The following is a 26436-nucleotide window of genomic DNA, read 5'->3' on the forward strand; positions in this document are numbered from 1 at the left end:
TAAGGTGGAAACAGAAAAATTAGAATTCCTTCTTGGTTTTGGGGGATGCTAGGTGGTCAAATAGCATACCAAATTTCACATAGCGAAATAGTGAAATACAGTCATCCTGCAAATATGAAAATGTCTTTTTCTCGTAGAATTGTCATCCTGTCTATGGGGTTTTTCTTTTGCCTGGTGTCCTAGAGAAATGAGACTTCCGTTATTGCACTGTCTGTTTGCATTTTTGTCTGTTTGCCAGAACCCTTTGACAGTTTTGAGCTCATTCGGTTTGAACCAGTTTGGAGAGAAGGACGGAGGACACAGAGATCCTGAGTTCCCACTGACAGCTGGTGGGAAGAAGAGCTGAGGGGCAGGCAAGGAGCGCTCGGTCGCTCCTCGTCCTGCTCACCCTTTGCAGTACCCAGAGCTTGGCGGCAGCCGGGTTCGGCACACCCAGGGTACTGCGCCAGCTGGAGGTACTTCTCTTGTTACGTCTATTAAGTTTTTATTCCATACATGGTGCTAATATACTACTAGTACCTTTTCTCAAGAAGACTTATTGCAGGATAGGACCGTAGGCAAAGCTACGTGTGAAAACCTCTGGGGCGCCCCAACTTGTTCTGCCTGTCCCTTTTTCTACAGTGACTCCTTTCCAGATCTGAGGGTTTGGAGCCACCGTGAATGCCTCTTTAGGGGCCGTTTGGAAAACATGAAAGCAAGGACAGTACGTGTGACCAAGTCCTCTTTTTCTGGTGTAATGTGAATAACCACCTCCGCCACACATGGCACACAGCACACCTCTGGTGTAAGAGACGGGGGCTGGTGAGCAGGGTGTCACTGCACAGGACTTGCCAGCTCTCCCAAAGTAGGATTTGGCAAGCTGTACTTTTGTTTGATTTCTGAGAATATTTTTTTAAAAACAGTTTTCATAAAAGCCTATCTTGTAGTGCTGCGTTTCAGCAAAGAAAACTGCTTTTGTGTGTCTATAAAGGAAAACTGTGGTAACATACCAGGTGTGCGATCTGGACCAGAAACCTTCAGAAGTCAAAAGCAAAGGACATTTAATCCTGACCAAGCAGACTAAACATTTGGTACGAAAGCTGGAGAACGTTCAAGATAATAATAATGTACTCTGCATGTTGCAGTACATCTCCTCTAGCAGTTGGAGTCCAAAAAGGTCACATCAACCATGAGTGAAGAAAGAAAGGAAAACACTCAGCAAGATGAATATTGCTCAGAGCATTAATTTTCCCATACCGCCTTCCACAGCAGGGTCACAAGCAATTAAGAGTCCTCATAGTGGGAACACTTCCACTGACATACTTTCCTCTCACCCACAATTTTTTCAAATTTCTTACTTTGGGCAGGTGGTAGGTTGTGATCCAACAAAACTCATTTTTATTTGCAAATTAACCTAGAAATTAAATCTTCTCAGACAAAAGGTTGAAGTGTTCTTCCCTTCTATTCTTCTCATTTTGTATGGGGTGAGCTGATCAGCAGCTTTCTGTCCACTACTGTCCACTTCTGTCAAGCTGCAGGAAAAAAATGCAGTGAAAGCATTTATGTTAATATTTACTCAATAAAGCAGGGGTTTATGAAAAAGGGATTGAGAAGCGAAAATGAGAACGTGTGAGAAATACCTTCCTGATCTTGAAGAAACAGAGCCGACAACTTTCACATCAGGGTATTTATTTTAACATTTATATGCTCCTAAATGTTCATCTGATTCCATTTCTCTCTGCAATTTAAGATAAATATCCGAGATTTTGGAAATGAGAAAGAGTCATCATGTTAGCAGAAATGATGGTGATAACATGATGCACCAAAGTGACAAGACGTCTGAGCCATACTCACCTGGGAATCAGAATATTTTCCATTTAACGTCCACTTGAAGGATCACGTGCACCGTTGTACGTGTCTGCACTGGGGTACATGCGGTGTCCCAGGGGACCTGCACGATCCCCTACACACTCGGTTACAGTGACTGTTTAAAGACATGGCATATCCTTTGCACCTCGCGTATCTGTTCAGATTTTTATATCATGCCCATTGACATGCTGTCTGAGTGCTTCTTTGATTGTGTTACCCATTTGAAATGCCATTTTATCTATGGGTATCTGATAGCACAATCATTCATATGCAGTTGACTGCATTTATTTGTGGCATGACTTAAATGGATGCACCTGCAAGGCTACATAAAAAATCACCTGAGCCTATAAACTGGAATTGAAGGAAAGCAACAGAATGCACATTTCAGTGTTATTTCTCGTTCTTTGGCACTCTACTTCAACATCTTTTTTCTTCTCAAAGAGGAGAGAGGATTTCATTTTTTTGCAGGGCTACTGTACGGATACAGTAGACATCGCTTTTTAGAGCAAGCAATTTTTTAATGTTCTTTTAAGGAAATTTATATGTGCATATGTATATGCATATTTATATTTCTAACCCCCACACACACCTGTTTTCTGTCATGTGAATGTTCCAAAGCAATCATTCATTTTTAATTTCAGCAAGACAGGGCCGTCTGCTGCGTCCTGCTGGCGCTCCAGGCTCTCTCCTCAGCCTCTGACAAAGCCTCCACTCTCCCCCCCGGCTCCCTCCTGCGCAGTACCCCGGCCCTGCTGCACCTGCCTCTCCTTCCACCTCATCCTCCTCTGTCTCACGAGGAAGGCTCCCTGACACCTCCAAGACCCCTGGAGAGGGTGGTCCGTGCCCAGCAGCCCCTCACTGAGTGGAGCAGGGCTGCTGCAGCCAAAGCTGCACAAAACACCCCAGGTGGGGACAGTGGGAGAAAATTCTCCTTCCTCTTCCCTGGAGAGGGGGAGATGATCACCAAATAAAGTGCATTTAAATTAGTTCAATCAGAAAACACCTTGTCTGCAAAATTAATTGTGGGCAGTGATAGCAGGTATACAGGTTTGCCTTCTGAAGTGTCCTGGGAGTTTGAGAGTTCTGCATGAAATGGCTTAGCACAAGTGAAAGCCACCAAATTGAGTTGTGGAACTGGGGTCCTAAACTCTTTGGAGTGAAACAGGTGTGTATCTTTTAGAGAAGGTGCTTTGCATACCAATATGGCATTTGTAGACATTTAAAACCCTGTAGCAATATCAAACCCTGAAATTGTGTTTCCTGACAGCGTGCTGAGTGCCACTTGGAAAGGGTGGACACATCAAAGGCTTCCCAAAGTGGCAACCCTGGATGGCCACAGCAGCCGTGCTTCATGGAGAAATGTCTGGTTCATGGGAACATCACAACTTTGCTGCCGTTTGGGGAAACTATTGTTGTGCCTTTTTTATTTCATAGAATCATAGAATATCTTGAGTTGGAAGGGACCCATAAGGATCATCGAGTCCAACTCCCTGCTTCTTGCAGGACTACCTAAAACTAAACCATAGGACTAAGAGTGTCATCCAGATGCTCCTCGAACTCTGACAGGCTTGGTGCTGTGACCAATTCCCTGGGGATCCTGTTCCAGTGACCGACCACCCTGTCAGTGAAGAACCTTTTCCTGATGTCCAGTCTGAACTTCCCCTGATGCAGCTTCATTCCATTTCCTCATGTCCTATCGCTGGTCACCAGAGAGAGGAGATCAGCACCTCCACCTCTGCTGCCCCCCTTGAAGAAGCTGTAGACCGCGATGAGGTCACCCCTCAGCCTTCTCTTCTCCAAGCTGAACAAACCGAGTGACTGCAGCCACTCCTCTTAAGTCTTGCCCTTGAGGCCTTTCACCGCCTTGGTCGCTCTCCTCTGGACACACTCTAATAGTTTGATGTCCTTCTTATATTGATGCGCCCACAACCACACACAGTACTCGAGGTGGGGCTGCACCAGTGCAGTGTAGAGTGGGACAATCACGTCCCTTGACCAGCTAGCAATGCTGTGCTTGATGCACTCCAGGACGCTGTTGGCCCTTTTGGCTACCAGGCACACTGTTGACTCATATTCAACTTGCCATCAACCTGAACCCCCAGATCTCTTTCCGCGGGGCTGCTCTGCAGCCTCTCATCCCCAATTTGTGTGTATAACCAGGGTTACCCCATCCCAGGTGGAGAATCCAGCAGTTGCTCTTGTTGAATTTCATATGATTGGTGAATGCCCAGCTCTCTAGTCTACCCAGATCTCTCTGTAAGGCCTCTCTACCCTCAAGGGAGTGCACAGCTCCTCCTAGTTCAGTATCATCGGCGAACTTGCTTAATGGACATTCAATTCCTGTGTCCAGATCATTTATAAAAACATTAAAGAGCACTGGCCCTAAAACTCAGTCCTGGCGAACCCCACTGGTGACAGGCCGCCAGCCTGATGTAACCCCATTTACTATATAACTCTTTGAGCTATATAACCCACTATAACTCTTTGAGCCCAGCCTGTCAGCCAATTGCTCACCCGACGTACTATGGACTTGTCTAGCTGTGTGCTGGACCTTTCATCCAGAAGGATACTGTGAGAGACAGTATCAAAAGCTTTTGATTTCTGGTTGCGTTATTGTATTTATTTGGGGGGGGGGGGCTTACAGTGACCTCAGGATAGAGCACCCATGACCCAGCTGGAAGAGGATGACAGGAAAATCCAACAGGGCTCATGGTTCGCAACAATTTCTGTCTGCTTGCCAACAAAATAAACATCCTGGGGTTACTGTGGTTGTTGAATCGAGCTGCAGATGTGGTGCATAATAGCTCTTGCGAAGAGGTGTATTATTCGAATCATTAAAATCACTGAAAAGATAAAACCAAGCAAAGAAAACTGGGAATAACGCTGACCTCAAATAATTTCTCTGTCTTGTTTCTACCTAATCAGATAATAAAGGAAATAATCCGCTAACTCAGGTGCCGCTCATGCTTTCTGCATTTTTGCCTGTGGGAGGGATTATGTATGGGTGGAGATGATGAGACCAGGGTCTGCTCCGCACGAAGGGGTCTTCTGCTGCCTTCGACTACCTCCCGGGAGGCCGTTGCTGGAGCCGCGCGCTCCACGACGACGGACAACCGCCGAAACCACCATGAAAAACCGCCCAACCGGCCCACGCCCGCCGAGGCGAGAAGCTCGGGCGGAGCCCCAAGAGTAATTCTTTTGGGTTTTATCATTGCTGTGCGGGAGGCGCCCCATTTCTCAATTGGGGCACCCCGGTTTTTTACGCCACGCGAAGGCGGCGAAGCAACTCCGATGCTGCGGCGTCAGCATCCATCTTCTCCCTTCCATCTAGGAGCACTTCGAACCGGGGGCCACCGACGCCCTCCGCCTCCCGGCGGGGCAAAGCCCCGCCGGGAGGCGGAGGGCGACGGTGGCCCCCGGGGCTGGTGGTGGCCCCCGGGGCTCGCACCGCCCCTCGCACCGTGGGGACCCCCCCCTCCCACGCCCGCCCCCGGTCCGTCCCCGTAAGCGCAACGACGGGGCGGCGCCGCGCTGATGTCAGGGGAAGGTCCGCCGGTATGGCGGGTCCTCTGCGGTTGTTAGCTCTCTGGAGCGGTACCGCGCTGTTTTTCTTCCCGTTCCCCGTTTTAACGCGGAGGTCCCCCCGCTGTTCGCCTCCCTGCAGTTGCTGGAGGGAGTCGGCGTTGTGCGTGGGGGCGGCGGGGGCTCCCCGCAGCCTGCCCGCCGGCCTGGGCTCCTTGTGAGTGCGGGGACCGGGGAAAAGGGGGGGGGGGAGGGACACCGGGGGGATGCGAGGGCTTTTTGTTTGGTGTTTTTTTTTTTTTCAGGAGCCTGGTAAACGGGACCTTCTCCGAAGTCAAGGACAGGATGTTTTCCCACCTGCCCTCCCTGCAGCTGCTGTAAGTAATGGCCCTGGGAAAGGCAGCGGCCAATTAGCGCTCGGCCCGCGCCTCCGAAATAGAGCGAGGGGTGCCCTTGGGGAGAGGGAGGCAAATCCCCAGCTTTCGTGCAGCTCGGCTGAGGTAGCTGCCCTTTTGCAACGGAGGGATGCGTTTTCCGCTTGTAAACCGCTTCATAAAACGTGCATTTAGTTACTTAAGTAGGACAAAATGCTTTCTGATGCCCTACGTTCCCTTTTTTTTGTTTTTTAAATTTCAGCTTTAGTAAGTTTAGGGCTGAGTCCCCCCCCCCCCAAAGTCATGTGGTGGCCCTCGCTCCTGCTCACTTTGTGCCCCGGACTCTCGCGCTGGCTTTGGGACGTTGCGGGTGCGATGGGGGGCAAGCGGAGGCTGCCGGGACGCACCTCAGAGGAAAAGCTCTGTGCGTGAAGTGCTGGCGTTGTCTGCAGCATGACTCTGTGCTTCGGCGTCCGACTCGGAGGGTGGCCCCTCGGGTGCCTTCCGACCCGATGGACCTGCAGGCGGGATGGCCCTCTGTCCCGAGGGACAGGAGTCCGGCTCCCGGTACTCTGCAGCCCTCCCTCCTTCCTGACCTCGGGCACATCGCTTGGTTGTGCTGGTGTTGCAGTCAGGTGTGCAACTGGAGCTGCGGTAGCTTACCGAAACTTGCTTTAATTTAGCCATCCTGGGAGGCAGTAGCGGGGAAGGCGCAGAGATACGGGGTGCAGTACAACTCCCCTGGGGAGCCCACATACTCGTTTCTCAGGTAGACGGCGGAGAAGCCGTGCCGCTGCCTGCGCCCTGCCTAGCCCACTGCAGCCTGCCTGTAATGCCCAATACCAAGCGGACCCTCCACGTCTCCCCCTGTAAGGACCAGGCTACCCCCAAAGCAAAAACACTCTGCGAAGAAAAGTTCGGCAAAAAGACGCGAGGCATGCCAGAACCCCAGGCTAAGTGCTTGCCACAGAGCTAGATGTTAAAATTGGTCTTAGCTAGAGGCAGTCCCTAAAGGCATCTGGTAGCGTGATGGCCAGGTCCTCTCCTCAGGCACCCCCACCTCGTTCTCAAAGGCCTGTCTCACTATTTGGGGGGTGGCAGCACCCCGTGGAAAATGCTGGGGAGAAGCGGACAAAGCAAGGGATGGAGGCTTTCACCTTCTTCAGCGTGGCACTGGTCCCAAACCCAAGTTTTTGTGGGGGCCAGTGCAGAGCCCTGGGCAGCGGGCAGGGGGACTTTGCCCACCTGTGAACGGGGGCAAACAGCAGACTCGTGCCAGCTGGGAAGGAGAGGGATGAATCCAAGGGTGGGCCGAGAGAAACCGTGGGTGGAAAGTTGGAGATGAGGGGAATCTGCATGGGAATGGATAGTGGTACCGAGAAGAGGGAGGAAGTGCAGATGAAGGTTATCCCTTTTCATTAGCTGCAGTAGATTTCCAGGAGGAGACGGTGCGGTGTGTGGGGTGGTGGGGCGGAGGTCAGTTGCTGAGAAAGTCAGGAGTTGCCCTTGTCAGTTTGTGCGGTAGACCAGACATGGGAGTGAGAGGGGTTTGTCGCCACTACCACCAGCTTGGGCCCTGACAAATTGTGTTGGTTAGTGTAACTTGTGAATTTGCCCTTCAAACATGAGAAAAAAAGAATGATTAAATGACAAAAGAGATGCATTGAGCACTTGGGTACCTCAGGACTATGTCTTCTGTGGCAGTAGGCATGGTAAAGCAGTAATGCAAGGATTTATTTTTGATGGTGGTCTGCTTCTTTGTCAGATTTCTTTGGGATAATATAAGGAGCATTTGTCTGGTATTAGCATAATAACTGAGGATCACAGGGAAAGTTTGCATTTCATGTTCCTTAGTTTTCTAAATTAATTTTAGTAAAATGCCTAAAACCATACAAAGAGGATTAAAAAGTTAGTCTAATAAAGCAATTAGTGCAGATATATTCACTCATAGCAGAAAATTCTGAGATTTTCCCAAAATGATTTCTTTTGAGTAGCATTTGATTTTTTGACTGAATTAGAAGTTTTGCTATTTTCCTAAAAGAAGATCACTCTCTGTGCCTTTGAACATCAACACTGGAGATCGTTATGCTTTGATCCAGCAAAGAAGGAACTTTGCTGGCAAAGCCTTTCCAAAGCATCCTTCTCCCCGACCGCCTTGTCCTGGCTCAGGTGACAACTGCTCCAGCACAGCTCTAACACATTTTGTCCCTGAAGTTCACACGGGAGGGCAAGGCAATGCCTGCAGCAGGCAGTACCACCGCTCTTCCTCGCTGCCCGTGGACACAGGGTTTTGCTTTGCAAGGGAAGCAGGACTCTGTCTCTGGTGGTTTGGGCACGTCTGCATTTCCAGCTGGCATGAACTGCGTGGTCTCCTCCCGATGCTGCGGGCTGTAGCCCATTTGCAGGTCAAGCTTGGAGCATCCCCTGGGAGCCCAGGATGAGTGAGTCCTGATCCACCGAGACTGCACAAATGGGAGCCTGTGCTTGCACAAAAGGGCTCCCCCCCTTTCTGGGAGCTCAGGAGTGCTGCTGAGACGGTCTCTGAAAATTTTTGGTGGGGCTGGAGGCGTGGTGGGCAACTGGGGTCCACACTCAGCAGACCTACCCTCTAAGGACGGCTTGTCCTGCTCAGGGGACCAGAGAGTCAAGGACCAGGTTGCATTTAACCAAGGTGAATGCACAGCGAACATTTTTCCTGGGGAGTAGTGGACGTTAACTAGCATCACATTATGCCTTGGATTTTTTTTTATAGACCATTCCACAGTATTTTATGTGTGCTGCATTGGTGTGGCAATATGGGCTCGAGTCAGTAAGATTAGTTTGGTCATGGGCAATAAACACAACGGGCATAATCCAGTGTGTCAAGTTTTAATGTGCTTTCCTAATGCCTGCTCTCCATTTTCAGCTTGCTGAACTCCAACTCCTTCACTGTTATACGAGATGATGCCTTTGCTGGTCTCTTCCATCTAGAATACCTGTAAGTTTCTTATTTTATGTCTTCCCCTGTCCTTTATAAATCAAGATGTTTTGATCAATTGCCAAGACTCCTGCCGTGGAGTCTTAGTCTTTACTCTGATTCCCAGGAGCAGGGGAGATGAAGGATTTATGTTCCACTCCTGTGCAAATGTCCTTTACGATGGCTCACCACTTTTCAGAGGTTGCAGTGGATTTTTAAAATATGTCGTGAATGAAAGGTGGCTCTGTGCAACTACAGTACGCCAAAAAAGCATTGCTGAGCAAGAGCTTGTCCGGGCTTTCCAGAACAGTGCCATCACTGTCGAAGGGTTTTGAACCTCAGGAAAGAGGTGGGGAAGGCTCTCTGGGCCTGCTGGCAGCCTAAAGAGGAGGTGCAGAGTATCCGTGTACTGCCCAGAACAAACCCTGATTACCAGACTGCTTCTTTTCCCCTAAACTTTCCTCTCCAACTTCGTCTTTGATCTCATATCCCACTTAATGCCTGTGGCATTTATCTTTATATTATAAATAATTACAAATATATGAATATGAAATTATATTTCATATAATATAAATGATTGTAATTATCTATATTATTATTTAAATTTATTTAACTTTCCTTTTCTTTACTTAGTTCACTTCTTTATTGATTTTTACATTACCTTCATTGCCCTATCTTTTTTTTTTTATTTTTTAGGTCACCTTTTTTTTCTTTTAAAAAAAAGTATTAGCCCTGGTACCAGGTTGTCCTCACTTCATACTCCAAAGGACTGCCATTTCTCTGTGTTACCGGACATGAGCTGGTACGTTTGAAACTCTGAATATGATCTGAAAAAAATTCATCTTTCCACCCACCTTCCGATGCTGAAAGGTAGCTGCGGAAAACATTTCTGCCTTTTTCTGAAGGAAGACCAATGCTCACAAAACTGTTTCTTGCTAAAGCCTTGCAGGCAAGTAGGTATTAAGGTGGGGTATACTCAGGACTATAGTCTGCTGCGTGCGGAGCAGCCAACAATGGAATTTGCAGACCAGGAAATAGAGGATAATGGTAAATGGTATGTGCTGAAATCCACGATTCAGCTACATCTGGATTTTTCAGCAATAGCGAGTTGTCTAACCATTCTCTTTTCCATGTGTCTGCAGGAAAAAAAAGTAATTTGCAGAATGTTTGCAAAAAGGAAGAAAAACATTTGTATGTTGTTTCATTAATGACTTGCTTTCAAGTGCTGATGAGTCTAACATGGAGCTTGTCCCAGCGTCATATGCAGTTGTAGCGGTTGCATTGGTAACTGCAGCCAGAGCCCCTGTCTGAAAGAAGAAAATCCTGCCCCTCCTCAGCTGGTCAATGGGGAAATCTCTGTCCCTGGCTGCCAGCTGCAAAGCAGGGAGCAGAGTGAAGACTGGCAAAGTCTTACAGTTTCAGTTTCCTTTAGTAGCAGCTGAACAAGTGCTCTCGGTTAATGGTTGTGGTTGTCCTCCCTGCCAAGTCCACAGAGCTCTTCCTCTTCCCAGCAAATCACACCTCTGCCTTTTGGGGGCTGGCTGCGAGTGGCCTTTCTCTGGGGTTGTTTTTGCCATGCAGCCAGTAACACCGTTACAGCTTCAGTAACTCATGTCTCTCAGTTAAGCAGTGATCAGACCTTACGGAGAATAAGAAAACCCCACTGACAACCAAGAATGACAAGTTTCTCTGTGTACAAAGCAAAGTCTCTGGATGAAGAGCAGCTGGGGAGCACCCACAGCAGATACCTATATCTATCTATCTCTCTCCAGCTGTGTCCTGCTGCACTTGCAGCACTGATAGTGGCATTCAATGCGCCCTGAAACTAACTGGCTCCATGTACAGGGTCTGGATAAGACAGGTCTGATAAAGACGGGACCTTTGCTGGTGCTCAGAGTGGCGTTCCCAGGGTAGCATCCCTTCGAGGCCAGGTTTGGTGACTCAGGAATCCGGCACATTACTGAGTCTCAGCCTGAATGTCCATCATCTTGCTGCAGTGTGTTCAGTGAAGCTGTGTTTATTTGCACGGACCGGTGAGCTGGCGCTGTGCGGCGATGCCAGGTGCCGGTGAGGGTGTCAGGAGGCAGTTTGGCTCTCTGTTCTGCAGATTGAATTCATGTCCCCAGGCAGCCTTGTAACAGAGTACGGCTGACCCTCTTCTGACGTCCCCCAGGTGGACACAAGTTTCTCATCCGCACCCTTTGCCTGCAGTCAGGGTCATGGTCACTTCATGAAGGATTTTGGCTGTGCCTAAATTGCAGAACCGAGAACACTTGTTGTCTCCTGCATCCCCATCTTGTCTCTCTTGAGAAGAGACCTTGGCCCACAGCATTTTTCCTCTATTTCCCCGGAAGGCAAACAAGAATGCGTAGGAGGAAGGGACAGACTTTTATCTCATAAAACCTTTTATAAAGTCAGCATGCAGTTGTCTTCATCCAGGTACAGCCGTACTATGCAATATCTTGATGGTCACCTGGCTGCAATCACTTTGCAGGGCTGATGGCATATTCAGGGATGCAGCCTCAAGTGCTCAGGGGTCAAGATGCTTAAATATCAGCTCTTTCTTTAAATGCTGACATGCAGTCAGGAGGAGCAGCGTGTTCCTGGAATCGATACCTGCCTGTCATTATTTCCCCAGCGCACGGGGCCATGACTTGTGTGCAGTCGGGCACCCTGCAGAGGTGGCATCCCGGCGGGAGAGAGCTGAACTGCGGCAGCTAGAAGAAAAACAAGGCAGCGGTCGTGCCATTGATGCAGACTTCAGGTGTCTACCAGTGTGTAGCTGCAGTTCACGTCACGGCTCTGGGTGCGGAGATGGCACTGTGCGTGCAGCCACGGGAGCTCCCCGTCACGGCGTCCATCTGAGCCCGGGCAGCCCCAGCGCTGCTGTGCTGCCCCGTGGTTTTAAAATGCGGGCGATTTGTGAGAGGAAGGTGGGACTTTAGCTTCTAAAGTCCATCTCAGAGGCCTCTCCGACACAAGTCTCTTGCCTCACATAACACACCTCGAGAGGATTAACCAACAGAGGAATAATGTTTTTTGCTTTGTTCATTTTGTTCCTCTTCTGCTGGATATTTGTGTCACGCACTCTCCCTCGTGCTGCCCGGTACCTGCATCGTTCCTCACGGTCCACCTGAGGAAAGGGAAACAGGGAATGTGAGCGGCTCCACTGAGACTTCCCCGCCTTTAAGTCTGAAGGGGCAGCCCAGGAACCTGCTGAATTTGGAGAACATAGGTTAAAGCACTGGTGATGCTAACTGTAGTGCTGATTAAAGTCTTTTAAAATATTTATTTTTTTTGCCTAGATTCATTGAAGGAAACAAAATTGAAACCATTTCAAGAAATGCATTTCGTGGCCTTCGAGACCTGACTCATCTGTAAGTTGTTTAACACTTCATAGAGTAATTTGTACTTGAACAAAACTCTTCTGGGGGACTGCTGCTTTTCCCGCTACACAGAAAATCTCCCTTCCCCTCCGTGCGTCAGCTTCCTCCCGCTGTCAATAACGTGCCTTCCGCAAATTAAAAACGGCCTTTAAGAGATTCCTGCTCAGGCAGCACTGCGGCATGTTCGGCTGCCTGCGCACCCTTGCAGCTTGTACGGGGGTGCGGCTGTGACCTGTGGGTGCTGCACCTGTGGGTACCACCACGACACTACCTACTCGCCATTAACGTTCCTGTTTCCTTTCAGTGCGCTCAGTGATTGCTCTCTGTGCTACATTTGCACCTGGGCAACAAAAAAGCTTTATATATTTTACTTTTATATGAGCTTCAAGCAATCTCCTTCCTTGAATGAGAATAATTAATATGTGCCTGTTCCTCGTAACTATTAACAATGCCATGGCTAGACAGTACCAGATAATTAAGAACGTGTAAGTGAGCTCAGACTTAGTAAGAGTCAGCCAGACAAGAGACAGCAATGATACTAAGCTCTAACTTTCTTTTCTAGTTCTTTGGCCAATAACCATCTCAAAGCTCTGCCAAGGGATGTCTTCAGTGATTTAGATTCTTTAATTGAACTGTAAGTAATGAGAATCTTTCTGTTGACTGCCTGCTTCTGTCACTCTGTTACTCTGAGTTTTACATTCTGGGTTTGCTTGGTGCTGTATCTGATATCTGCACAGAAAAGAAACGTGCATTTTGTTGTTCTATCTTTTCTCATTTTAAAATTGTTTACTTAGTAGACTCCTCTGAAATAACTGCTATTTCTCAAATCACTGCTGCTTCTCGTGGTGCTGTATATAGCTTGCATTATTGTACTTCTTTGTGATGTTTCATATGAATTGTTTTTAGGGAAGGGGAGACAACGAATTTTAAAACTACAATTTCTCTGAGCATTTTTTCCTGTTATTGTTGCATGTATTCCCTGAGATTATTTTAGTAAACGGCATTCATGAAAAAAAAAAAAAGCTTTTTTTCTTGTTTTTGTGCATTTGTAGCATATTGCTGACTTACTGTCAGTGTTTTCTTGCATAACAGAGCTGCTAGTCAGCTTCCCCTATTTTTGGCCTGGCTCTCCCAAATAGCAAAGTATAGTTGTAAGCCACAAAAATTGCCAAGGGATTGAAGAACAGTTACAGTGTTGAAATTGCACATACGTTAGTAGGGGGAGGTTAAATTCACTCCACATCAGCAGCGACTCTAAAAATACAAGCCTTACATCTGTATTTTAATGTAACACAGAAATGGTACCAGCAAGGCCACTCTGTCAACCAGCGGTATTGGAGTAGTTTAGTGAAGGAATGGGATTTCTCTGTGTCAGCGGTAGATGGTGGGATGGAGGCTTGCAGCAGACAACCACACTGTCAGGATTTATTACGTTATAGTCCTACTCCTATGAAAACATATAAACATGAGTGACTTCATACATGAATCACATTGCTCTATTAGTAAGATTATACGTAGGCATATTTCCTAGATTGAAACTTTTTTTCAAGGACAACACTCAGTGAAGGAGAGTCCATACTAAGAGAGTCCGAATAAAACTTAAGAAACTTTTCTGTTCTCAGTTCAAAACCCATTCAAGGCTACTCAGATATTTTTAAATTCAGCATGTCAAGGTGATAACAGTTCTGCAGTATTCATATTGCTATCAACCTTTTCAAATATGTTTATTTCTGTGTGTTTTTTTAGAGATTTAAGGGGAAATAAATTTGAGTGTGACTGCAAAGCCAAGTGGTTGTTTTTGTGGTTAAAGATGACAAATTCCACTGTTTCTGATGTCCTGTGTATTGGTCCAGCAGAATATCAGGATAAGAAGTTAAATGATGTGACAAGTTTTGATTATGAATGCACCACTACAGGTATTCAGAATGTATATTTCTAAGCACACTACAAATGGTTATATATCAGAAGTTTAGACTATACCCTTTTGCTTCTGTGAGCATGACCTGGGGGGGAGGAAAGGGTTACATACAAAGCACTTCCGAGTACCAGAGGAAGCATAAAATGGGAAAATTACATTTTGAAGCCAAAGTAAGTAGCGAGTTTTTATTTGGATTAAGTGATAATGGGAGAAGAGCTCTGACTATTCATATTCCAAAAGACTTGATTATGACTCACTTTGTAACTTAATTTTCATCACAGAATGCTTTCTATTATCTGGAATAAGGCCATATAGTTATGGCAGATGAGCTTCCCAAAATCTCTCTATTTCACAGAAAGCAATGAAAAGAAGCTCAGATAATGTGGCTATATCTGTTATCTTTATTCAGTAGGCCACAATTTAATAGCATCAAATGTGATGGCAATACTGCCAGCAGCTCTTCATGGAACTCCATTAAGTTGGAGAAAAATGTCCAATAATATTCTGACTACTGTCTTGTTTAGGATCTTGATTTTTATTTTAGGTAATGTAAAGCATGCTGAAGGAAGTGAATAGAAACTTGCATGTCGTTATGCTTATATTTTATAACCGAACAGCTGCAGTTACCTATCTTTAAATGTAGTCACATCATATAACTGAGAATATCAGCTGCGAGTATTGTTTTGCATTTTTCAGGTATATGAAGTCAGCGCTCTGCCTTTTTTCTATACAGTAATATCAGAGGCATTTGAGGTCTCATCTGTCATCAAGGCAGCCATCATCATTAAAAGACAACAGAAAAGTTGATTACCAGTAATGTAAAATAAAGTTTCAGGACAAGGTGTGAAAGGTAATCCAAGGGCAGTACGTAAAGGAAAAGAGAATGAACTCAGAATTCAGAAACATGTCAGAAGAGCAGCAGAGGTAAAGCGTGATTACCTGCTACATAAAAGGATGTCAAAACAGGAGAGTGACGTAGCTTAGAACGGTACCAAAGTTATGTTCCTGTGTCTGCTGAATCACCAAGATGCAAAAGTACAAAGTAAAAGCAGGCTTTATTTCGTTTCAGTCCAATTTAAGCAATTGTGCAGCACTAACAGTGTGCGAGAACAAGCCTTACCTACCTGGTCCTCAGACCTATACTAACCTGCCTGCCCTCTGTCATCTCTTTGTACCTAGAAACCTAACTATAAAGTTGCTGCAGGCAAAGTTCACCCTTCATGTTAGTCCATTTGTCTGCTGTAAGTGAAATTACACCAAGCATAAATCTAATTTCACATGCTGTAGAGTTTGCTGGGGAGCTAAGGCGTTATGTGGTGCAAGGATTGCCCAGCTGAATATTTGTTCAAAAGCCACCAGAGAAGTGCTCTCGCAGCAGCACAGTGTATAGCTGTAATTAATGCGCTCTTCGGATAGTAAAGGACGATTTCAATCCAGTCATTCTCTGGCTGCTGTAAGGGAAGGCTGTGTGCCTAACCCCGCTGGCCTGGGGGTGGGCAGCAGCGGGCTTCCCAGAGCTCCAGCGCATAGTGAAGGTGGGGGTGCAGAAGACGTGGAGCTCTAGCATCCTTACAAAGTGTCCGAGAGGGACAGACTGCATGCAGAAGTCACCCGCAAGGGACAAAACAGAGATTAGTAGAGCAGAAATGCAAGTCTTCAGGAACGTGTCACCTCAGAGACAGCATCGTGTCCCCTGCGCTGAACTGGAAGTTACCTTGCTGGAGCTGTAACCCTCCGGTGGCCTTGGTGGTCTGCGGCGTCAGGCCACAGCTGCTTTTTCCTTCTCTGCCATTGCCTCCCCCAGGTCCAAAGGGAGCGTAAATATGCCCACATTCATTCCTTGAGGATTGATTAGTCACAGGCTCAGGCTTGTAAGTAGGCTTCTGAAGTAAAGCAACATACCCTGTAGGTGTAGTCTCCTTTCCCACTCGGAGACAGGCAGTGCTCTGCAAACCTCTTTCATTCATGTTAGTCTTTAGTATCGTATTTCCCTCCTTTGCCAGGTGTGATCAGACTTTCCATCATTTCTGGTCTCTGGTACTGTGTGCCGAGCGTGACTGGATGTAGGATGGGGTAACAAAGCAGTTTGCTTGGTAAAACATGCATGTCGGCGGCTCCATCAGTTCATTGCATTCGCTGAACTGCTACAATGGTAACAGGAGGAGAGATGGAAAGAGGTGCTGCCAAATTAAAAATAAAAAAAAAAGCCAAAGAACAACACGGTCCTGTTGCTTCTTCACAGAGAAAGCGATTCACTGTGTTGGTGGTCTGCACTTTTAACTTTTTTAGTGATAGCATCTCTTTTTAATTTGTCACGGCTTGCATTATGGAAGCAGGTTAAGCCATTTCTACTGCGTTTCTTGTCTTTCTCCCACAACAGTGCGTGAGGGGGCTGTGCTGTGGCTGTAAGCACGGCAGAGGAACATGTAACTTACTTTCAGGAGACTGGAAAACGGGCCTCACGCTCCCAGAGTCACTGGAAGCAGGCCGAGTGCGTGCCTGGGACCTGCTTTGCCTAGACCCGCAGGCTGGGATCATCTCACCGAGCTTTAGAAGCTTGGTTTCCCTTTCTTTACCTAGCTGGGACTGGCTTCTGGAGGTGGTCTTCTCTTTCCCCACTGGCTGGAAGGAAGGCAGTTTGCAAATTCAGAGTTAACCTGCTCCGTACTCGCTCCTGTGCTGGAGATCACCTGTGCCGCCAGGTGGGAAGGGCTGGCTAAGGCTCCCTGATAGCCCCCCGGGTTCCAGGTAGCCTCGCCTGGAGTAGAAGTCCCCATGGCGGGGAAGAAGGGACGTGAGGAGAGGGGGACTGAGTCGCAGGAGGCAGTTTAGGACCTGCTGCCCAAGCAGGTCATCGCTCCCCGTTCTCTTTAGTGTCCTCCAGTGTTCCACGCGTACCCCCCGCTCTGCTCTGCCGGCATCGGTGCTCCTGTGTGCGGGGATCAGCCAGAGCCGGGGCTGCCGGAAGGGAAATCAGCCCAACAACACAAGCATTGGGTCCCTCATCCATGACGGCTCATGCCAGTTCAACAGCAGAGGGAGCAGAGGCAGAGTGGGCGGCTGGAGGACGGGGGGACCAACCCAGCCCTCAGCCGTGTCAAAACCACCTGTCTGGAGACGGGGAGAGTAAAACTGCATCGGGGCAAGAGGGGGAGAGCGACAGCCCGGGCAGCCAGCGGCACAGCGGGGAGGCGAGGGCCGCGTCCTCTTCCCTCTCCTGTGCAGGCTGGTCCAGCTTAAAAGAGAAAAATGTTGGGAAACACCGTGCCCCAACGCTGTGTTTACTGTACGAGCTCTTTCTAGTGCGAAAGCAAGGCATGTGGACCTGCCTGTAAAACTAAATCGAGCCCCCAAGACGTAAATTTTTGGCAAGCTTGATGCGGCAGCATCTCTTTACTGTGTAACCCTGTTCCACATTAGAGTCTGATATTTCCAGCTGGTGCTAAAAACAACATTTATTGCTTTTTACTGATTATGACTGATTTTGTTACCCATTTTTACTCATCCAGTCACATAAAGAGCTCAATGACAGGTACAAGTAAAAATAGCTGTGTTAACACTGAATCATTTCTGAATGAGCAGTGGGTTTTAAAACATAGACTGGTTTGTTTTAATTCACGGATTCCCTCAAAGTGTTTCACAACTCTTCAGACTTCAAGAGATGTCTTTTTCAGCATTAGTTTTTGGGGTTTTTTTTTCTCAAGATTTTAAAAATATTTTGATTTTCTGTGACTGCATCTGCTATTGTTCCATCCTTAGTTACCTTTCATGATTTATCACTCACTTTTACTTTCTGCCTACTTTGGTGTCAGTTTTCTCCAGTCCTTTTATTTTCACAGTGAGAATGAAGATAACTTTCTTGTTTTCCTACCAGCATTTATGAATCAAGCCCAAACTCTATTTATAATAGTCCCTCAAAGAATGGAGACTGTCATTTCTTTCGCAGCTGTAGAATCTGCTCTGTTTGTTTAATGGTAGTCATCTATCTTTATTCTCCAGAAGTGTAACTCCTCAAGGGCAAGGCTTTCAAGCATGCAGAGACAGAGAGTTCTTCATTCAAAACCAATTATTTCATAATGCACCAAAATGAGGGACTGGAGTGAGGACTTAATTACCATTTCACCAAAATCCCTGGATGCTCAGGCCCTTCCAACGTAGGAGTGGATGTGAAGGCATGTAGCAAATGGAGCTTGAAACAGAGCAGTGCGTGGCTCTGCAGAGAGATGCCGTCGTAGTGGAAGATGCATTTCTTTTTCTATGTATCTATATCCATACATCACTTCAGCTCAGGCCTTCTGTCATGTTCTAGACCCAAGTTCTGGCTTTTCTTTGTCAGCTCTGCTATACCGGTTTCTTTTTCTGATAATAATGACCTTGCCCAGCTGTCAGGCCAAAGATCAAATTCAGACCCAGGTCTCCTCGCTTTGCCCCAGATTGGCTCTGTGCTAACTGCTGACTTAGCCCAGGGTGAATTTTAGAGTTAAATCTACAAAGGCACTTAGATTTTGAGAAAAAAATCTTGAATTTTGGAGTTACACTCCTAGTCTTTACAGGTTGCTCCAACTCCTCAGTCTTAGTGTCTAAAATAAGTTTTCCACTGGATAGTAATTTGCAGGTTGGTTGTATTTTATGCCTAAACTACTTTACAATGCCCCATAAAACGTTATGTTAACTGAGTTTTTGATTACACCATTTTGTCTATGGTCTAGCTGAAGTGGGGTTATCCCCAGGCAAACTTCCGATATCGTTTCACTTTCTGCCTGGTTTAGCATAACACAAATTGCTAGTGATTAAATTTGCATGACTTAAGAAGTTATTGGACTTCAGCTGGAAGTTGCTGTCTCTCAGCTTGAAAGTGATTCTAGCAAGGCCATTTCACTTGATGGGAAAGCAACTTCCAGCTGTGGGGAGAGACTTCTCTCTTGATATCCTGATTTCATTGATAGCAGCCAGCCTAGCTGGAAAATCTGATTTCTGCCACTATTTACCTATTTGATCTCCTTGGCAACTGTATTTCCAGAGGACAGTTTATGATGCCTAAAGCAGGAGATGCTTTCCCCTCTTGCTGCATGCCTAACATGAGCACTGACACTTCCATGCTAGTGTTATACAAAATCCACAGTATTTCACTCATTTTTCAGTGTAAATTGTTATAATTGGTGACCACTTACTCTGTGTTTCCAGCAAGGATGTATCCTAACTGTTGTAAATGTATGTTTCTAGATTTTGTTGTTCACCAGATTTTGCCCTACCAGTCAGTTTCAGTGGATACGTTCAACTCAAAGAATGATGTGTTCGTAGCCATTGCACAGCCCAGCATGGAGAACTGCATGGTGCTGGAGTGGGATCACATTGAAATGAATTTCAGGAGTTATGACAATATCACAGGTATATGAACACCTGGATTCCCGTTGTTGAGGAACTGTTGGCATTTCACAAGGAAGAGATTCGTAGCTGGGGCCAGTTGATGGTTTTTGTCCCGACTCTCTGTTGAATTTGGCAGACCAAAGTGTGTAATGTTTGGACATGAGTGACTTCATGGATTAGTGCATCTTGTTAATACATGCACATTTAACCTTGCTGTAGCACACAAACTAGGCTTTTTGTGTATGATCATGTAAATTGTTCTGAAGGCACAAACACTTGCTGTGAATGTCATGACATGGCCTGGCTTAGCACTCACTGCCTGAGTCACATTACAAGTTAAAGTCTAAGCTGAAGGAGCCTTCGCTCTTGCCAAAGTGCCTGCAAAATAGAGTACAAAGATACTGCATGTAGAAGGAAATAGGTCTGAAAAATGCTTCTAGGGTGGGCTGGCCAGGAAAGTGTGTTTCACAGCTGAGGACAACATAGAAATACTTAAACCATGGTTGCTACCTAAGAGATGTGCTGTAAAGCTTTCATGTTTACTTTCCATTTACAAACATGCTGAATTAGCATCCTGGGCAGATTACTCATCAAACAAAAAGCCCATGGGTTGCCATGGGCTAATGCTAACAACCATTCTGCCCCTAACCAACGCTTACGGTGATCAGTCACACCACGAGAGCAGGGACAGAGCTTTTAGAGCTGCTCAATTTCCCAGCTCCTTCGAGCTACTTGTTCTGAAGAGTCAGGGGCTAAATTTATCCATGGAGCATCCTTCCCTCCTGTTCCTCGTTACATGTGATAGATTATTTTTTGGCTTGCATTTTGGGAAACAAAGAGTATGCTGCATCCTCATCTGTTGTTGAAGTCTACAAAGGCAGCAGCAAGCATCTACCTCCTCAGATCAGCTGTGTGTGTCACTAACGAAAGTTTACAAGATGCTACCCCTCCATCAGGAAATTCTGGAAGTGAATAATGTTGCTTTTTTAGGTTTCATTGTGTTTTGATGGATTAGGGGGAAATATATACCAGCAGAGCTCTAGAAAAGCTCTGGAAATGAAGTTGAGTTTGGGTCATTTCCAAAGACAGCTGTCTTCTGGACATATTTCACCTTCCTGGGAATGGCATGATTAGGAGACTTTTCTGCTGGGGACTTGTGTCCTAGCTCCACACCCAGCATACATGCCCAGACTTGCTTCTCGAACAACCGTCCTGTGTTCCTGGAAGGCCTGAGCTTGAGCTCTGGACTCTGAAATGTAAGTGAGCGAGAGACTTTTGCCAGGGGACACAGGCACGTAAAGTGCCTCTCGTGGAGCCTGAAGAGTGCTTTGCAGAGCTCAGGAGCCAGCTATGTGCTCCATGGGGAGTTTCATTACTAACTGTATGCTTGGCATTCGGATATCTGAATTTAGCCCTTTACAACACGGGCTTATGGAGCTGAGCTAGTGGTCAAGACTGCTTTTGGAGCTAACATGCAGAGAATAGGCCTTGCTGTCCTCTGCAAAAGGAGACATCTGCAGGCCAGATGAAATCTCTTCTGGGGTGCTTTTTGACTAAGTTAGACCAGAAAGAGCCTGGATGATCAGCTTGAGCATTCCTGTCTACATTGCGGATACCATATGGTACTTGAGATGAATCCCACCCCTCCTACACTGGGAGGGTGGAAGACCATCCCAGGCCAGCTGTGAAACAACTATGGGTAGGGGACCAGCAGAGATGCCAGGGCGAGTCTCCTGTAGTGACTGTGACCAAGCACGCATGGGGGAATCTGTGCACTTACAGTTCTACTTAAACTGTGTGCTTCAGAGAGAAATGCCTCTCTTCTTCCAGCAAAACCTTTTGTAAATAGTCTGGTTGTTACTTTTTTGATGTGGTTCTTGTATAGTGACTTGACATTCTCAAAACGGACCATAACCCCATCTGATCTAATCTGGGAACTGCAATATTCCTAAATATTTCTAGTTTAACATAATCTCAAGAATACTTAACAGGAACAACAGACTTTTAGATTTATCTTTTTCGTCCTGCTGTCAGGTGATATATCCGCAAGATGCATCAATATTTCTATTTACAGTAGCAAAAAGCTGAGTCTGGCCCTCTTGGAGCAAGAAAAATAGACTATATTTCATTCTTCTAGTTAAGCTGGAAAGATAAACATTCCAAGAATAAGAGAATTTCAGATTCTTGCTGAGTCATGGGATAACAAATCTTGTTATTTGGGAATAATAAAATTTGGCTTAAATAATTGTTTTGGATATTAGGGGGCATGTGTTTGAACAAAGAGGTAAAGAAAAAGTATTTTGGATAAAAAGGAATGACCATTTTAGGGTGTATCATACTTGCACACTTTGAGGGGTGTGACATTTCTGACATTTCCAACCTTTGAAGTCATCTTTCTGGTTATTGGGGAGAAAAAAAGCAGGAAAAGAAGCTCTCACAGCATGTAGCAAAAGATAAAATTATGAGATGGTGCAGATTTAAAAAAGGGGAGGGGTGATTTGGTAATCTCTCTGTGGTTTAAAGGGTGCTTTGTACTGTGCTAATATATGTGCTTTTTTTATTCTTTGGGCAATAGGTCAGTCCATAGTGGGATGTAAAGCCATTCTTGTTGGTGACCAAGTCTTTGTGGTGGTGGCACAGCTGTTTGGTGGCTCACACATTTACAAGTATGATGAAAGCTGGACAAAGTTTGTCAAATTCCAGGATATTGAAGTATCTCGCATTTCCAAGCCAAATGATATAGAGCTTTTTGAGATAGACAGTGAAATGTTTTTTGTCATAGCAGATAGCTCTAAAGCAGGTTTGTCAACAGTCTACAAGTGGAATAACAAAGGATTTTACTCATACCAGTCCCTTCATGAGTGGTTCAGGGACACCGATGCTGAGTTTCTCGATATAGACGGGAAATCACATTTAATCCTCTCTAGCCGTTCCCAGGTTCCCATTATACTCCAGTGGAACAAAGTTTCCAAGAAGTTTGTCCCACACAGTGAAATCCCCAACATGGAAGATGTCTTGGCAGTGAAGAGTTTCAGGATGCAAGATAACCTGTACATCACGCTCACGAGATTCATAGGTGACTCCAGAGTTATGAAATGGAATAGCAAACAGTTTGTGGAGATACAGGCTCTTCCATCCCGAGGAGCCATGACATTGCAGCCTTTCTCCTTCAAGAACAATTACTACTTAGCCTTGGGAAGTGACTATACCTTCTCCCAGATTTACCAGTGGGACGGTGAAAAGAAGATCTTCAGATTATTTAAAGAAATCTATGTGCAAGCACCACGGTCTTTCACAGCTGTGTCAACAGATCGAAGAGATTTTTTCTTTGCCTCTAGTTTTAAAGGAAACACTCAAATATTTGAACATATTGTCATTGACTTGAGTTTATGAAAAGCTGCTGGAGTGCAATTCATGTAGAATGACATTTATACATAAACAAAACAAAAAGAGACCTTTCCAAAACCAGGCTGCGCCTATGGAGTATCATGACATTTTCTGAACTTTTCAAACTTGCATATTAATCAGGGATTGCATTTACTTGGTTACTGCATGGCATGTCCGTTTTATCCTTTTTCAAAGACACTTTGCAATCTGCAGTCATTCAGGGGAGAATGCAGTGCATTAGGATTAATGTTAACATCTAAGAGAATGATCTAAATTCTACACAGAAAACTACCTTGAATTGAAGATCTCATAAAGAAAGTGAAGAGTAAGCCATACAAAGCATAGAAATGATCTTGACTCTTAAACTAACATGTTAGTAATGATTTTAAGACTAGAGCCAGTTCTTCATGGTTGCTGATGAATTGTAAAAGCAAACAGTAACGTTCCAGAATACACTTTATTTTGGTTTCTTGAGGTCTGTCTTCAAAAATCTGTCTTTGTGGCTTGTAGTAAGTCTGAGGCATCATTTTAATTCATTGTAGATTAAAGGGAAAGTAAAAATCTATTGCCATTTTTCTTCCATTATTCACTATTTCAGCAACAAATTGGGTGTAACAAGTAGCCCAGCCCACAGTAATTGGGCAGCCAGGAAAAGAAGAAGATGGCACTTCTGGACTGTGAGATCTTAACAAGTTAACACAGACAGAAGATAACAGAGGTCTGCATGGTGCCATGAGTGAATCAACTACAAATTCCATCCACTTTCTGTTTTGATGGGTATTCCAGAAATCCACCCCATTTTGCCCTAATTCATACTTTCCCTAATGATCCCAGTAGATTCTGGGGTGTTTTAACAAGTAAATCTGTTGCGATCTCTCATTCTAGAAGGCACAGCTTAAGCTTAGCCTAAACCACACATCTACATTCATGTACTCCGCGCTGTAGCTCATCTGTGTGCAATGAGATGATTTATTCTCCAGTGTTCTGCCTCCAGCATAGTTCACAAGCAATAAATTCAGGTTTGGGTCATCACAAGCTCTATTTGGGGAATCCTCCTTCTGACTGAGGTCTAAATATGACTTCAGTATCACCAAGTCTTTTGAAACCAAGGCAGCTGGAGCTGTTTCAGGCTAGAGCTAACGCTGCCTCCAAGAAGAATTTCCTCTTGGTGGCTCCAGCCTTTTGCCAGGTTGCCAATCCACTGGAGGTTAAAAAGGAGGATGTGAACAGACAGTGCCGCGTTGGTGTTTTGGGCGGCTGCAGACTAAAGCATTCAGTTATCCTAAATAGGGCAGTCCTGGTACGCAGAGCCTCTGTCAAGATAACAGCAAAGGACTGTTTTCCTGGAAAGGCTCTGCACCATCCTTACCCAACAAAATTGTGTATCAAAGCCCTTGTTTGTTCACTTACACAATATGTTTCTTTACGTTTTCATACCACTTAGCATACTAGGTTGTTTTATCATGTCTTACTGCTGCACTGCTGCCTTGGATAATAGGAAGGCTTTGTGTAAAGCAGGCGGAGCAAAGGAAACTGTCCTTTATTCCTTCATACTCAGCGCTATCTCACCATCTCTGTGCTGAGTGAGCTTCTCATTTTTGCCCTGGACATGTGAAACATGGCCTATTATCACAAAAAGAGATGTTCTCATAGGCTTTCTGACATCCAAGATGTGAACAGTGCTGCAGAAGAGGATTATGCACAAGGACTCCCATGAGGAGTCATAACCTACCAGTGACCTGGCATATCACAGCCTTCCCCAACTTTTGCCTCACTGCTATGAAATAAAATTATTACTGGCCTGTCAGAAACATAACTCATTTTTTTCTGTTTTTAAATTACGTGTTAGTTTTTTTCCTATAGAGGTGCTCATCCTAGTTTTATTCTTAATTACATTGGCAACTTAGCCCATCCAGCCATCTGAAGTATTGAGCGCTGCCCTCTGAATCCCAATGTGATGTCGGTCCCAGTGGTTCAATCAGACCAGTAGATGCAAACCAACCCTCCACAGTAGGTTTTAGCGATACCTCTCCTAGGATTAAGCTAACAAATCTGACAAAACAAAGAGATGATTCATATGTCTGCCAGTGAATGCAATTTCTTGCCATGTTCCCAGTTTACTTTTTAAAGTGGGTATGGCCAGCAAGTGATGTTTCTTTAGCCCGTGTTGAGGGAAGGCATTTTTTATTGCTTTTCTGTCGACCGTGCATGTTTAAATAGAGTCAGATATTCTCATGAGAAGGGGCATTTCTCAGTGCACCAGCAGTTTCTTTTAGGGCTCACTGTGAGTACCATTCACTCAGCAAGGGGCATCAGTCGGAGCTAAAAGCTAGTTTAGAGAAATTGGATCTTGGCATTTTTTACTTGATGGGAAGCAAGAGGATGGTGGAAAAGGGCTTGTGTATCAAATACCAGGAGATTGTAGTGTTTCGAGAGCCAAGGGGATTTGGGGACTTGGCTATCAAGCTGAATTAAATTAAAATGGTCTCTGCAGAGACAGGCTTAATAAAGAGGATAAAGTGATCCACAGGACTGTAGCTCATTCACATGGGACCAGAAGAAGAAATGGAGGGAAATGAATTCTGCGGGCAAGCTGCCGCTTCTGCTGAGTAGCTGTGTTGGTTGGTGAGAAAGCCCAGCTCAGCACCCCTCCCAGCTTCAGGAGGAGCCTGGAGTCAGACGCTGGCCTGCCTGTTCCAAGTTAGTGCACGGGAGGTCAAAGCAGGTAGGAGAGAGGGCAAAAAGCACCAGTTGATGAAGAAAAGGTTACAGTACATTTCACAGGATTAAACAAAGGCAGGGTCTCAAAAAGAGCCTTTTTCTGCTCTTCTTGCTAGCAAGGAAAAGGTGTGGGATGCAGCCATTACAACAGACGTCACTAAGCATCGAAAATACTTTCTGCCTTTCCAATGCAACAACAGTATTGCCTCCATGGCCTACATTCTGTAATAGAAATTGTTTTGAATAGTAAATAACCTATGCATATCCATAATTTATTGCAGCTGTTAGACTGTCAGGACAGTGAGAAAGGATAACAGAACATGCCACCTGGTAATTTTTAATGTATTCTGAAATACATAAAACTATGTAAAGAACAGTAGTTTATATAAGAATAGGTTTAATACAATGTGCTAGCTACAGTGGGAACATTTTAAGGCTGTATATACACTGAGCTTTTTTTAGTAAAGAGGAGCTGATGCAATCTATGCTACTGACACATGTATGTACTCTTTCAATATAGGAATAAAATGTAGTTAATGAGACTAATAGTGGTGCGTTGTGCATGTTAAAATATCTACACTGTGAAGATCCACACTGCCAGGCGGATGGACGAAGTAGGCAAACAGGTCCTTGTCCATTTATGATCGGTTTTGCCTTTTGAAAACGTGGAGGAAGCCGTGCTCAGCTTAGTTAAATTCAGTTTCTGTCCCTGAGGTAGCTTGGACCTCCAAGATTTTGCTGTTCCCTGGCTTTCCCCTTCACTCTTTCCTTACACCCCATCTAGTGTTTGCAAGTATGTAATGCAGCTATTCCTACGATTTTTGGTGCATATTAAATTCAGTTGTTTCCTTTCTTTCTTTTTGTCACAAACCCAAGAGATCTTAATTTTCAAAATAATTTTCAAAAGATACTTAACATACTTACACGGGTTTCTTACATGCAGAGTGGATAGGAACC

The 26436-nt window shown here is 45.5% G+C and overlaps 1 protein-coding gene across 1 annotated transcript; it reads left to right on the top strand.

Moving 5' to 3' along the window:
* Positions 1-5353: 5353 nt before the first annotated feature.
* On the top strand, positions 5354-26021 carry LGI2 (leucine rich repeat LGI family member 2). The gene is made up of 8 exons (XM_069792506.1): positions 5354-5587; positions 5676-5747; positions 8650-8721; positions 12006-12077; positions 12649-12720; positions 13833-14002; positions 19228-19392; positions 21947-26021. The coding sequence occupies exons 1-8, from the start codon at positions 5406-5408 to the stop codon at positions 22762-22764; spliced, it is 1623 nt and encodes a 540-aa protein (XP_069648607.1). The 5' UTR covers positions 5354-5405; the 3' UTR covers positions 22765-26021.
* The last annotated feature ends 415 nt before the right edge of the window (positions 26022-26436 follow it).

Source organism: Haliaeetus albicilla, chromosome 1 (assembly GCF_947461875.1).
Source record: "Haliaeetus albicilla chromosome 1, bHalAlb1.1, whole genome shotgun sequence".
Taxonomy (NCBI): Eukaryota; Metazoa; Chordata; class Aves; order Accipitriformes; family Accipitridae; genus Haliaeetus; species Haliaeetus albicilla.

Coding starts and splice junctions, on each gene's coding strand:
- LGI2 (XM_069792506.1), top strand. CDS start 5,406: ATGGCGGGTCCTCTGCGGTTGTTAGCTCTCTGGAGCGGTACCGCGCTG. Junction 5,588..5,675: donor CCCGCCGGCCTGGGCTCCTT/GTGAGTGCGGGG, acceptor TTTTTTTTTCAG/GAGCCTGGTAAACGGGACCT. Junction 5,748..8,649: donor CTGCCCTCCCTGCAGCTGCT/GTAAGTAATGGC, acceptor CTCCATTTTCAG/CTTGCTGAACTCCAACTCCT.